The sequence below is a fragment of the Stegodyphus dumicola genome, chromosome 7 (genome assembly GCF_044657685.1).
Source record: "Stegodyphus dumicola isolate Sdum_Otavi_A_Nest chromosome 7, ASM4465768v1".
Lineage (NCBI taxonomy): Eukaryota > Metazoa > Arthropoda > Arachnida > Araneae > Eresidae > Stegodyphus > Stegodyphus dumicola.
This window is the reverse complement of record NC_140774.1, coordinates 142,487,619-142,502,001: the sequence shown is the minus strand read 5'-3', so window position 1 is coordinate 142,502,001 and position 14,383 is coordinate 142,487,619. Positions and strand designations below refer to the sequence as shown.

General features: G+C 33.2%; 1 protein-coding gene across 1 annotated transcript in view; it reads left to right on the top strand.

The window, feature by feature from the left end:
* Window positions 1-14,383, top strand: part of LOC118185843 (uncharacterized) — a 150,072-nt gene that overhangs the window by 53,497 nt on the left and 82,192 nt on the right. The window contains exons 13-14 of the mRNA XM_085820875.1: window positions 4,706-4,980; window positions 12,241-12,489. Of these exons, the coding sequence (XP_085677001.1) occupies window positions 4,706-4,980; window positions 12,241-12,489 (524 nt within the window). The remainder of the gene's footprint in view (window positions 1-4,705; window positions 4,981-12,240; window positions 12,490-14,383) is intronic.

Here is a 14,383-nt window from a genome sequence, read left to right as displayed (position 1 = left end):
AAAAGGATTTGTTTTTCTTACTGATTATCACATTATTCGTTGTTTCTTATTTTGTTTTTTTCCGGAGAGAAAACTAAATGTTTCTTGCTGATTTCATTACAGCTGATAGTTGAAATCAGGCGAGGTTACCAATGCTTCAACGTGGGGTCAACAGGTGCCGCCCTTCGAATGAAAATTTTTTCTGTGATTTAAACTCTTTTTCGATGTACAGGTCTTCTACAGCGTCATTGCTAGAGTAGACTTGTGGCAACGAATTGCTCGTACATGTGCGACTCTTCCGTTTTTTTTTTTTTTTTTCGTTATTTTTATGATTACTTAAATGTACTCAAAGCTCTTGAATGTAGTGTGTAAAAGATTTTGCAAAATGAAAGCTAATGACTTAGTGCATTTTATACGTTCAAAAGACCTGAGGTAAAAGGGTAGAAGGTGGAAAAACTGTAGGCGTAATGGAATTTTCCTTCTTCAGGGATGACAAAAATCTGTGTCCTTGTTTGCTACCATATTCATTATTTCTATGATGTTTCTTCTGTGTTTTTTTGCTTTTTATGAAGAAGGCTTTATGTATTTTGGTGTTATTTGAGATTGATGACGAATGCGGTAACCTTTTGTCATTGGGCATTTGAATAAATAGTGCAGAAAGTCCATTTCGACGCAGATGTAGGTATCTGTTGATGAAATACTTTTGGAGTAAATGAACTATGACATGATAGAATGGATCAGAAGTCAAGATATAAGACCTAGCCTCTTTAGGTCACATAAACTAATCTAGATCTTACAATGAATCTGGCGAATTCTCACTCATGGGCCTGAAGAAAATACTAGCACAAAAGAAGGGTGAAATATAACCCTTTAATTAATTCAAATTATCGAACAGAAAGGCACGTCCTTTGGGCTGTACAATAACACCGACTACTTGAGGTGGAACTTAAACGTTATTGCACAATCAAATTCAAGTCTAAATAGAATAGTACTGGATTAGCACGTTAAAGTATGGCTAACTTAGGTTGACTCAACAAAACCTAACAGGCGTGACAATTATCCGAAATAACCGAGAGGCGTACTAGCGTAACAGCAATGTCAGGAACGAAACGCGCTCTCGTTAGCGAAAACACACTCTGACTAAACTCAGAGATTCACCCGTTTAAATACACACTTCACTTAACTTTAAATTTACATCCTCGCAAGGTAATGCGAGGGGAAAATGGGAGATTCAGGAAAGGTATCAAACTTAAAATAATTTGTTATGCAAAATGAGGGAAACCCTACACAAAAATATAGGGATATCAGCAAGAAGTAGAATATGACCATGGCCTCACCAAATTCTGAGAATTATTTTTAAAGAAGCTATAAATCTATTGGTATCAAAATTTAGAGATATACTGAAAATTGTGATTTTTTAAAAATTTTTCCTCTTAAATGCCTCGAGAAATGTCATATTTTAAGGTTATTCTTTTAGCTTTCGAATCATTCACTCCAGTTAGGATTCCAGTGAAAACATTCGTTAGCATATTTATTATTCGTTGCAAGTTACATGAAAAAAATTCGGTAACAAATTTATTATTCATTACGAGTTACACTGCTGGGAAATTAATCGCCTATATTACAGTGTGATACTTATGAAAGCTTTCCTGAACTTAACAAATTAAAATGAAACGGGGTATTAAAGAAACTCAAATAAGGATAAATATTATTGCCATGTAACATTTATAGTGTTTTAATCTTTTTCATTGGATACCAAAAGAAAATTTCGTGAACGGTCCAGAAGAAGTTGACGTTGAAATGCTAAGAAACATGTGATTCTGCTTTATCATTGTTATTATGTGTACAAAGTTGTTCATGTATCCCTTCAAAATTTGAAAATTCATAGCAAATAAATTACGCAACTGATATAAACTTTTATTACTCTGAAGTAGATAGAAACTCATCAAGTTTTCTTTTACATATTTCACAAATTTTTATTACGCCCACGTTTGCTAATACGGCGGGTATTTCTATACTAGCCTCTTTCCCACCACACGCCTGCCAGCATTATAGGAGCACCTAATGAGCAGAGCACACACATAGCACAGCACGGTCGAGCATGTCTCACTGTCCACCGAATTATCGAGTTGTGGAAATCAAGGTTTTATCAATATAATTAGTGCTGTCGAGAGAAAGAAATTTAGAGGAGCTGATGACAAGAAGATATTGTAGAAGTTTTCGTAGCAATTCCAATTAGTGGGACTTTTATTCACACAAAGGGAATAATAAAAAGATAATCCAAAAGAAATATTTTAAAACGTTCAATAATATTATTCGCATGGTCAGAGACGACCTGCAGTAGAACAGTATTTTCGCATCCTCGACAAAATAAAGTGCACACGAACTATATGTTGAGGTTTCCGTTATTTTTTGAAAACCAACCACCTTCCCCATTTTCTTAGCTGGTCTTGTATTAAAATTTACGCTGATTATAGTTGGCTTGGCTGTGAGGAACTGTTCCCTGAAGTATGTTCAATGTATTTGCGAGCTTGCTGGTTCATGCATAGCATAATGATTCTGCTGCTCCAATTTCAGTGGAATTTGTTTCATCAAGATTTAAGCGTTTACAGTTTTCTTTTTAGTCCAAATAAGGGCCTTTGTCTCTGAAGGACTATTGTTTTTGTTTTTCGATTTTGCTTTAGTTCTATATAAAAGTCCATTTCCCTTTTCAAACTGTTGCCACCAAATATTATCGTGCTGTGATATATTTGAAGAAAGTAAATAATGAAGAATGTATGTTTCTCGCATTGTGATAAAACAACGGTACCTATAGAAGCCATAAAATTTTGAATGAATCCTACTGCATTTTGATGTAATCCTACTATTTGATATAATCCTACTGCAAATATGGGCATGTGGAAGCCCAAATTTGAAATTTGGAATTTGTTTTATAATTGATTTCATATTAACAAGCTCAAGGATTTCAAAGCGAGCCATGACAACGTTGTACAGAAAAAACATTTTTATCTCCAGTGCGTGAGACTGCGTATCGGAAATTCTAAAGATATGGTCAATTTAAAACTATTTTGCGATATTGCTCTTGAAATGAATTTTATGGTTTAAGTGCAAAGAACGCGAATTTAATAAATAAAGGTAACAGACAAAGTGTTTAAAAAATGCCCCTTTGGACGTAATTTAAAATCTGAAACCCAAATTTTTTTCATTATTATTATTTTTTATTTTTATCTAATTTTTTGTTGTCCAGTTTAATGTTTGTGCTTACAGTTTTTTTTTGTTTAATTGTTGTAACTATTTCAAAATGCTTTTAACCTAGATTGTCTTCGAAACTATTGTAAACAGTACCTTTAGTATTTACATGCTTACCTGGTTCATTAAAGAGAAAATAAAAACATTTAAAATATTCGCAATATTAATATATATATTATGCATAGAATCTATTAGAAACTTATTTAAAAGCATACTCTTTCTAATACTCGTATTTTTGTTTCAATAGGCTATTCGCTAGTGCAGAGGTTCTTAAGCGGGGAGGGGGATACCATAGTTTCAGAAAGAAAGGTGTTCAGCCTTTTATTTAGCTCTTCAATATTTAATTTTAGTTTATGAATATAAAATTTACTTTTATTCAAGCTTTAATATTTATCAATATTTGCTACACTTTTTGTTATTTAATTTACGAAACACGTTAAAAATAATATAAATTTAAATAAATGCACTGTGTTTTTTGACTGCTTGAAAGGTAAGGCCGTGGTGAAAGCGCTGCATGCCGTAAAACAGATTGACAACCATTGCGCTCGTATCCGCGACATCTTCAAGATCAGCCGAGAAAGCCTTCTGAAATTACTGATTGTTATTGAAATATCTGTGCTACCAAGCTTCGGGGGACAAAAAAAAAAAAAAAAAAAGCATGAATTTTATGCTTCCAATAAAAAAAAATTCTGTTCTTTGTTCAGAACAGCCTTTACTTTAAAATGCAAAAATAATAATTTAAAATTTAAAATGCAAACGCTGTCATTTCAATACTGTATTTCGTTGCATATTCCCCTCCTTACTTTACACAGACAGTTTTCTACAATTTAAAAAATCTTCGCGTGATATTCCGCATGCTCAATGTGTTTAAAGAAAGAACTTCACTAAATTTTGAAATGCTTTCGTTTATGTAATCATTGTTTTCGTCTTGCTAACATAGAAAACCCTCGAATACTACCAGCAAAGGTCACGCTGAACCTTTCCTTTCTTAAGTTATGCCAGCCTATTACAAGAACCTACTCATCTCAGAGAAACGCGCGAACTGGCATTCAGTCTACGATTTAGCTGAGACTGCTGCAGATTCAACTTTTCTTATTATTTATAGATGATTTGAGGCTTAAGGAGTAGCACAGATATCAACAGGAACGAGTAAGATTCAAGTTACAGGGAAATAGAAATGAATGTACCTTATTAGATACAGTAATATTAATATTAGTACTTATTCTTTTTTGTTTTAAAGGAATAATATGGTGATAGTTAACCGTAGTTTACTCATTACTTGCTTTAACCACGTTTTTCGGAAATTAAATTATTTCCATAATATTTTCCCTTTCAACTTCAGTGATAAATATAGTAAAAGAGAGGGGAAATTATGCCAGAAAATACTGTATACCATTTTTTTTCCTTTTAAATACTGCTATAAAAAATTAATTTGAAATTAATCTTTTACAAACTTTCATTATAATAATCATTTTAGGTTTATCACGTCATTTTCCAAGCTATTGAAAGAAAATGAGATCTCACTGGATATCTTAGCTCATCAGCCTGAAGTTGAATCAAAATCGGCATTTTCTGGAATGTTCGCATATTTGCCTTATTTACCGGATCATTTAAAAGATTTCATTCTGAAATCTGTTTTGTCAAGTGTATACGAAGTAAATGGTGTGTTCCCGCAGTACTACCACTCGGAGACAGTCCTTAAAGCATTTAACAATTTGATTCACATTTTTGAAACGGGAGGTTATTTTGAAGGTGAGTAATGTACATATTTCTTAAACTCATTTACCCATTAGCAATGTTTAATAACATCAATGATAGTTATTTGAATACAGTACATAGCATATCGAAATGAGTTTAAGGCAATGGTTTTTGTCCTTAAAAGACTGTTCTGAAAATATTATCTGTGTTAAAAGCACAATCTAAGAAAATTTATTGAAATAGCTAAGTAATTATATCTTACATAATCAATCCTTGCCATAACGAACCCTGGGTTATAGCGAACGAATATTTCGGTTCGGTCTAGTTTTGCCACATCTGTGAGGAGTGATTAAGACCACTGAATACTGGTAGCTCGACCTGGACGCCTATTCTATGATCACTGGATCTGTCTACAACTTGAGCGAACAATATTGACTCAAAAGAACCGGTATGGACAGCCATCCCAACTTATCGGAGAAAGCCATTCTGTGGTCCTCAGTTGGAGGGCGGGTGGGTCCATTTAATTTACTGGAAGGGGACAAGGCTTCAAGGAGCTTTAGACCAATCGCAGTACAGACGAGTGACGAAATTTATAGCGCGCGCTGGCTGAATTTCTAGGAATATTCTTCCATTATTTCACTAACTCACACGCTGCATTTGTAGTTCGAAAAAAAAATTGCATAAAACAGTATTATGACCAACACGCAGTAGAATATGCTGCTGTGTTATGTGAAAGAAAATCTCGTTTTTTAATGGGAAAGTTAACGCAGGAATTTAGAGCTAAGAAATAAAGAGTGATATGGGATACCACGAAAGCAATGGTAAATAGATAAGAGTAAATGAATTAAGCTTACTTCAAATCCTTTTAGAAATAAACAATTTTAATTAGTTAAATTTATAATATGATTAATATACATTACAATCTAATAGCAAACTAAGTTTTTTTTTTTTTTCTTCTTCTTTTTTTTTTCCATGTTTACATTAAAACTGTTTTCCCGCAATTTATTTTACAGTTACTATTCGAAAAATATTTCTTTAAATAAGAAATTAGAAAGAAAATATTTCTTTCTTAATATTTCTTCCCCTTTTTTATTTTATTTTTCTATGAAAATTATTTCTTTCAGGAAAAGAAATAAAATTCATTCGCTATTACAGTATGGCCGATTGCTCCTGCATTCAATTATCACACACGCATCAAAATGCTTTATTTTAAATAATTTATTATATAATTAACATGAAAGAAAATATTTTTTCAATATAAAATACATAACCAAAATTAAACTAATCTATCCTGTATGTGTGATTAATTCGTTTTGCAATTTTTGTCACACAATTACTAATACCTTTTTCTCAATATTACATTGCTGTTATTTTAATTTTGTATATATATAAGAACTGCTCAGTTTAAATATTCTTCCTTCTCAAAAGATTTTGTTCTGTGAAAATAATTAAAAGATAGTAATATTTTCACAATGGAAGTACTAAAGTAAAAATAATCAATGTAGGTCTCCTGCAGTTCAAGTCCTTATCAAAACAGCGTTTCGACACATTTTAAATAGAAAACTAATAATAATCAATATCTCTTTTACAATATAAAAATGAGAATGCTATGAACAGTATTTTTATTATTTATCTATTAATTTTTTTAAGCTTGCAAAGAAACAATGATTTTTTAATACTATAATAGGTTACAAAAGTACTTTTCCATGAACAAACCCTCACTCTTATAGCATTGTTACTTTATAGCATAATACAATAATAATACAGTATAATTCTGCTAACAAGCCCACCAGCCGCCGAGTGGTAGAGTCGCTGAACGCAGGTAGTTTGGTCCGAGATCCGAATCCCGCGAACGAGTTGGCCGGCGTTTTCGTGGCTTTCCCCATGTGTAACGTGTATACGAGCCAATTTCCCTTAGAAAGTCCTCACTTAGAAACCAGTTTTAAAACGTATTAAAATTACACACACACACATACACACCAAAAGAAAAAAAAAAAAAAATCTGAAAGCCTTCAGATTTTATATTACTCCCAAAGGGCCGTTTTATTAACGTTTTGCGTGTTACCTTTATTTATTAAATATCATGTTTTTCGCACTTAAACCATAAAATTCAATTTAACAGCAATATCATATAATTAAAAAAAAGCATATCTTTAGAATTTCCGATACATAGTCTCGCGCGCTAGAGATGAAAATGTTTTTTGCCATTGCTCGCTTTGAAATCGTTGGGTTTCTTAATCAAAAACCCATAAATGCTTTACAAAATATGATATATGAAATGGATAGTAATACAAATTCCCAGTTCCAAATTTGGGCCTCCGGATGCCTATATTAGGATGGAGGATTACGTTATTCGGAATTTCATGGCTCTAGGTACCGTTGTTTTATCACAGTGCGAGAAACATTCATACATTCTGCAGATTCCTCATTATTTAATTTCTTTAAATATAATAGAGTGCGATAATACTTGGTGGCAACGATTTGAAAAGTGAAACGCCATTTATCGTGAAACGCCACAAAATGGCAAAACGAAATTAATAGCCCCTCTGGGCTAAAACTTATTTTTAAAAGTATCACACTAATAGTAGTACAACTACTGAAAAAAATATTATAAATTTATTTTATAGTTTTATAATTATTATTATTTTTTTTTATTTTTATTTTTTTAAAGTAATTAATTTAATTATTTTACAGTAGTTTGAATTTCGCGTAATAATGAACGACATTTTTGTGTTCACAGTATTATTCGTAAGGTATTTAACTGTTAGATTTTAAAGTAAACGTAATTCTTGCTGCACATAAATCGAGTAGAAGCTTATCGGATGTCTATATTTGTATTAAATGAAGAAGGTTTATGTGCTTGATAAACATTTTTACATTTTTAAATCTACATTTTTAAAGCGTACAATTACAATTTGTATCTATAATTTCAGGAATAGTATAACCTTTCTTTTAGTAGAAATTGCGTTCTTGTTTTCTGAATGTGGCTCCAAATACTCTCTCAGTTCATCCCAAATTAAAATAACTATAAATTTTGGCAATCTGAAATACGCAATGAAAACATCTTTTGGCAGAGTAAAAGCATCAACATATTTTCTATAAATTCGCCACCGATTCAGAGATCTACGACCGTATTCTTCGTTTAAATATGAAAAAATCAGCGGCGAAAATACATATAAAGCCATTGTCTACTTAGTACGTCAACTGGACAACCCTGATTGACGACGCGGCAACATTTTTTCACGCGCTTTCGACAACTTCCGTACTCAGAGAATATAGGATGTCGGGCAGACCTGTTTTTTACTAGCAGCGACATCTGGCGGCCCACAACTTGCTGTAGACTCTCATAGCGTAGAATAACCGTCCTGGTTTGGCTTCAGTCTCAGACAAACGGGCTGGCTGTATGATTTGTTTTCGTGATTTCCTCCCATGTAAAATGGGAATACTAAACAATTTCCCACAGAAAGTCCTCCACGAAAGCATACCTTATCTTAAGTAGATAGCCCTCGTGGTTTTCCCATATTCAAATAGCCTAGTCTATTATAATTCTCCCAATTTCCTATACACTTAATGTTATTTTACATTGCTGTAACGAACTTCTAAAGGTATAATTCGGATGTAATGATCTACATGGATATTTTCGTTTGAAATTTTTATGTATTTTTGATATTTTCCTCAGAATTTATGTACATTTTAATTGAAAAAAAACTACTAAACCTTAAAATAGTCCACGTTTAGGATGTTAGATCCTAACATCCTAAACGTGGACTATTTTAAGGTTTAGTAGTTTTTTTCTATTTATGTTTCACAATCCATTCAGGAAACACATTTGCATTGCTTTTCTTTTGTGTTCAATGTAACTTTTCTCTGCGTTAAAAGCAAATACTCTGCGAAATAGGTGTGACATCCAATATAAGAGAAAGAAGACACAATAAGTAAATATTAGGACACTAAAATTGTATTCTTTGTATATGGCGTATTGAGCATTAAATCAAAAAAAGTGGATTGATTCTTTAACAGAAAATTCTTTAACTGAGTTCTCAGAAATAGCTCTATTCAGGGCTGACATTACGATGGATATTTTAAAATTTTCGCTGTTCGCGAGAGGAAGTGGTGATCCTTACGAACGTAGGATTCGGTTGAGTATAAATACTGTCCAAGTTCTGTCCTCTGATTCTCCGAATGGCGATTTGCGTTCTTTTAGTCTTTTTAGAGACATGGGATATTCTGTAACAGTTACTGAACCATGCCTTTGTAATCTTATGTAAAACTTATTGAGCATTTTCTGTTTTATTTTTCATACAAATCTACAAACACGGTTTTTAATTTTGGTGAATTAAATATTAATTTCAGCATTTAATTATGTTTTTTTATAAAGTATTTCTAACACACAGTATAAAGTTCAAATATATGGGATCGTTTTATAAATAAGTCCATTTTCTCAGTGTAAAAAAATCCTTAAAAGGTACTTGGTCGAATTATTTATTCAAGTTAAAAATGAAGCCATTTTAATTAAATTCTAAAGAACTAAATGTAAATTTTCTGAAAAATCGGGCAAAAATTCTCGCTTTATTACACAAAGGAATTTATTTCATGTTTTAAACTATGTGCAAAATGCCCTATATATGTTCATTTATGTAAAGAGAAGGTAGTATTTCAAAATTTCAAAATTATAATTTGTTAAATATGCACTCGTACTCAAACAATAAGCTACAAACGCTAAAAGAAAAGGTAAGAATGTAAAAAGAGGGAATTCAAACATAAAATTTACATATCAAGTAGAGGTTGGATCTCCGAATTCAAATAAGCAAACAAAATAAGCATAAAACGCAATCCCAGAGTCACACCACAACGCTTTAAAAAGCGGGATGCCGGATTTATGTGACAGTTCGCAAGCAGCGATAATCCGAGGGAGCCAAAGCAAAAAGCATGAATCGAATACACTGTATGGAACATGAAATGCGTCGGAGGGCTGTCGGGATGCTGCAAGCTGGTGCAAGACAATCTGCTACTACAACAAACCTGAATACCTGAATTTGCATCGCACTCTCATCAGTAGGCTCTGGAATTATTACCACAGGGATCAAAACCTCTGTAGAAGACGTGGGTCTAGACGCCAAAGGATTACCGAAATGGCAGACGATCACTTCCTGTTGCTACATGTAAGACACCGCAGATGACTAACAGCACGAGAGCTGGTTTCATAGCTCTCTGCTGCTGGAGGACGGATCATATCCGTCCAAACTGTGTCGCGTCGACTTCATGAAGGTGTACATACATCCGACGACCTGTAGTTTGTGTGTCCCCACCGCATGTCAGAAAGCGGTCGAATTGAACATCGCAGTTGGACACTGAAGCAGTGGAACCACGTACTCTTTACAGATGAGTCTCGATTTAACATACAGAACGATTTCGGAAAAGCAATGATATGGAAAGAGCCAAGGACACATTATCGGTGGCCAAGCATCGTCGAAAGAGACGGTTACAGGAAAAGAGGCTTACATGAATGCGCTGGTATAGCACGATTGGCCGCATAGATCTTTATGTGATTCCTGGTGGTACCGTCACAGCCATCCGATACTGTGACGAAAATATGCATCCTCTTGGAAGTACTTTTATCGCCTCAATGGGTACCGACAAGATGTTTATGGATGATAACGCCCGCACGCATAGAGTTCGAGTTGTGTGGATTTATCTGGAGAAAGAAATCATTGCATGTCTGCCGTCGCCTGCTACATTACCGGACCTGAATTCCATAACAGCATGTGTGGGACATATAGAGGCGACGGATAGCAGGTCACAGCGCGCCCCAGGCACTCTCTAAGAGCCCCGACAAGCATTACGACTCAAATGATGGCTACTGCCGCAACAGGCGATCAACGACACAATTGCCATCTTGCTTTTGCCATCAACATTAGACACAATTGTCATCAGCATTTAGCTCTTCAACTTGTGTACCGCCTCTGAATATGGTCCCGATTTTAATACTGAATATCTGGGTCAATTTTTGTCGCACGGAAGTCAAACCTTTTATATTTTGTTTTTTACAGCGAGGCAAAAAGAATTCCTAAACGTAAGTATAAGTACCAGAAAAAGGTGTAAAATGCTAAATTTCACATTTTGTACAAAATTGAACATTTTTTAAATACGAAAACAGGAGAAAGATGTAAAATGTTAAATTTCGCCTTTTGTACAAAATTAAAATTTTTTTAATACGAAAACATGAGAAAGATGAGTACCAGAGAAAGGTTCAAAATGTTAAATTTTGCATATTGTACAAAATTATACTTTTTTTAATACGGAAACACAATAAAGATGAGTACCAGAGAAAGGTGTAAAATGTTAAATTTTGCATTTTGTACAAAATTAAACTTTTTTAATATGAAAATATGAGTTCTTGCGTCATTTTAAACATTTTTGTAAATAGAAGTATATGTCTACGTCCAACTGTTGCAAAAGTAAATTCCGAATAAGGACTTTTGTGGAGATTTTATACATCCCTTATGTAAAAGAAAATAGTGGTCCAAAATTTCACTATTAAAAATCTTTTAAATGTATTTTAATCGCTGAACCTTTTATGCCGATCATTCGATCACAAGATATTTTATTAACAAAATGTAACAATAACAATGTATGTGAGCAAATAAGACTTTTATTTCACGCATAAGCATACGTATATGGAGCCTGTCCCTTTGGTCCCCCAACAGACAGTCTTGATACTGTGAAATTTTATGCGTACTCCAGATTATTCTTTCTTTAAATAATTATTTTTACTTATCTGCTATAATCCAGTTTTCCAATCAATGAGAAATAATGGCGTGACTTATCTAAAAAATTCTGTGATGAAGCTATCGGCCATATCTAAAATTTCTACATGAAGTGGATCAGGGGTATTTATATCTAACATAAACACTCAGTCTAGTTTTAAAGGGAAATATGAAAAGCAAATTTATCTAATCTATAATCTAACATCTCATCAGCAGCATTCCATCTATATCAAAACAAACTGAAGCAAAGTTCTATTTCAGACTCTTATTGCTTATCGGTTTCTAAATCAGTACGCTTCTACTATTTTTCGCGTTGCCATTAAGGAGTAAAGAAAAGATTTTATTCAAACCGGAACAGTAAATTTACTTATGTTTTTAAACTATACCAAACTTTATGTCATTTGTATTACTGTATGCTCATTTATAAACAGGCAAAGGGAAATTTTAGAAGTTGATTACAATGTTAAGTGTGATACAAGTATTGCCATAAAGATTATAAATAACATGATAGTGATGAACGACTACAAACCTAACGTTTTATTTTTAGGGCTCGAAGATATAGCTATAATTTTCCAGAAGACTTTTGAAGGGATAAATCCAAAGAACATGTCTTTTGGAGAAGTCATTCAGGTTATGAAGCTAGCAATTGAAAATTTGTACCGAGAAAATGGAAAATCACAAGTTGAGTACAGTTTCGATGGAAGAGTTACTGAAAACATTAAGAAATTGTACGATCTCTATCTCCAGTTTCATCCAAAAGCAATGCCATCCTTTAATATGTATTTTAACTTGTTTGGTGAGTAGTAAAACTAGTTAGATTTCTAACTTTTAATACGGTTTCGTTTCATAAGAGTTTATTACATTGAGAAAATGACATTTTGTAAGTGAATTTCCATTTCTAAATTAGAAATAGTACATAAATGAAAGAACGTGCAGTTATTTAATATCATGCGAAACTATATTATCATGCATAAAAATTTTTTAATGTCTCCTATGCGGATTCTTAACGTTTGATCAATGTAGGATACCGCTAGCGTTGATAGCACACAAATAAAATAATGCCATGAGAAGATGATTTTTATTCGTTATTCTCTCTTAAGGTTAAATCTAATTGACTCTTAAAACCACATGCAGTGGTACCTCGGTTGCATCATTAACCGTTCCGGGTCCTTGGAATTGTATCAAAAGAACATTTTCAATAAGGAATAAAGGGAAAATTATCAATCCATTCATATAAAATAATATTATTGGGCGTGTTGTTTAGTACCAAAATATAAATGCTGCTTATTGTACATAAATGAAATACTGTATATAAAAGTTTTTTTGATACTCTGAATCAAAAGCAATCTACCAGCGTCTCTAATGTCTCTTGAGTTTGTTTGGTTAATCAATTTCATTGGTCAAATCCCGGATACGCATGTCCTCTTCATACTTTCCAACAATCACCTTTTTCACCTCTGGGGCGATGGGCAGTAGCAGAATTGTCTGGAAAGAGGTAAACAAGTGTAGCGAGCGCAGTCATGACTTATCGAACTCGAATGATATTCCAAACAAATTATCGTATACCAAAGAAAAATGTTCGCATTCAAACAGGACGTATATCAAGTTGGATTTAATTCAAAGCGGACATGTACCGAGGTACCATTGAACTTGTTTAACGTTCCTGCACTGCAGATAATTTATAAATCTGGAGTTGAATTAAAAGTCTAAACTCCGAAAAATGTAGACAAGAGATAAAATCGAAATTAAAAGTTTATTTACTTTTGGCTTGTTTGACAACTAAAAATTTAAAAAATTTATTCAGCGCTCCTTGAGCGGTCTTGGAATTTTAAAAAAAAACCTTAAATAACAGAAAACAGTAAATGGATTAAATATCTATTAACCAAGTTATAAATTATTCTCATTCTCTAGGCGTAAACAATAGCAAATTCCAAAAACATACTCAATGAAACCAACTTGAACTACAAGTGGGCGGTTCATGAAAGAAACCGCTTCGGTAAAATCTTTCTCTCAGGCTTCATTGAGACAAGGGCTTTTCGGTCATAAAGGCTTTTGTGGCTTAAAGCGCAAATATCATTAATTCCATTTCGAGCTGTGTAATAGGGCTTAAGCAGTAGCCAATCAAGGAAGTTAAAGTTACACATGGGTAAGCATGCAGCTGTTTCAACGTAACCCTTAACCGAATCTCAGCTCGTATTTCCTTCGCTGTGACTGGTCAGTTTTGATACTAAGTTGGCAAGTCGAAAAGTGAGAATATTCAGGCAAAATCCTTAACTTAATTTTTGTGACGTAGCAAGGAAGCTCGGCTTAAACATCTTACGAAAAACAGTCGTCTGAAGGAAACCTCAATTAATTTACATTTTGGTGACCTTAAGGGAAAAAATAGAAACAGAACACAATTTATATAAAAATAAAGCTTTAATTAAAATAAACTTCATAAGCTACATAAAATTATCGATACAAGAATGCCATTTATCTGTCAGTGTTTGAGTACGATTCCTGTGCGGTCTGTTGCATCAAACAGTCCTCGGAACAGCGCTGTTTATTGTATATCAATTATTGTAATATATCGCTCGATTAATTGTTGTTGGTAACTTCGATGTGATCTTTCAATACCAAGAAAGCAGTATAAAGTGTTAAGAATACATTTTATTTGAGATACTTAGCCAGGTACAATTGGTATGCTAGAA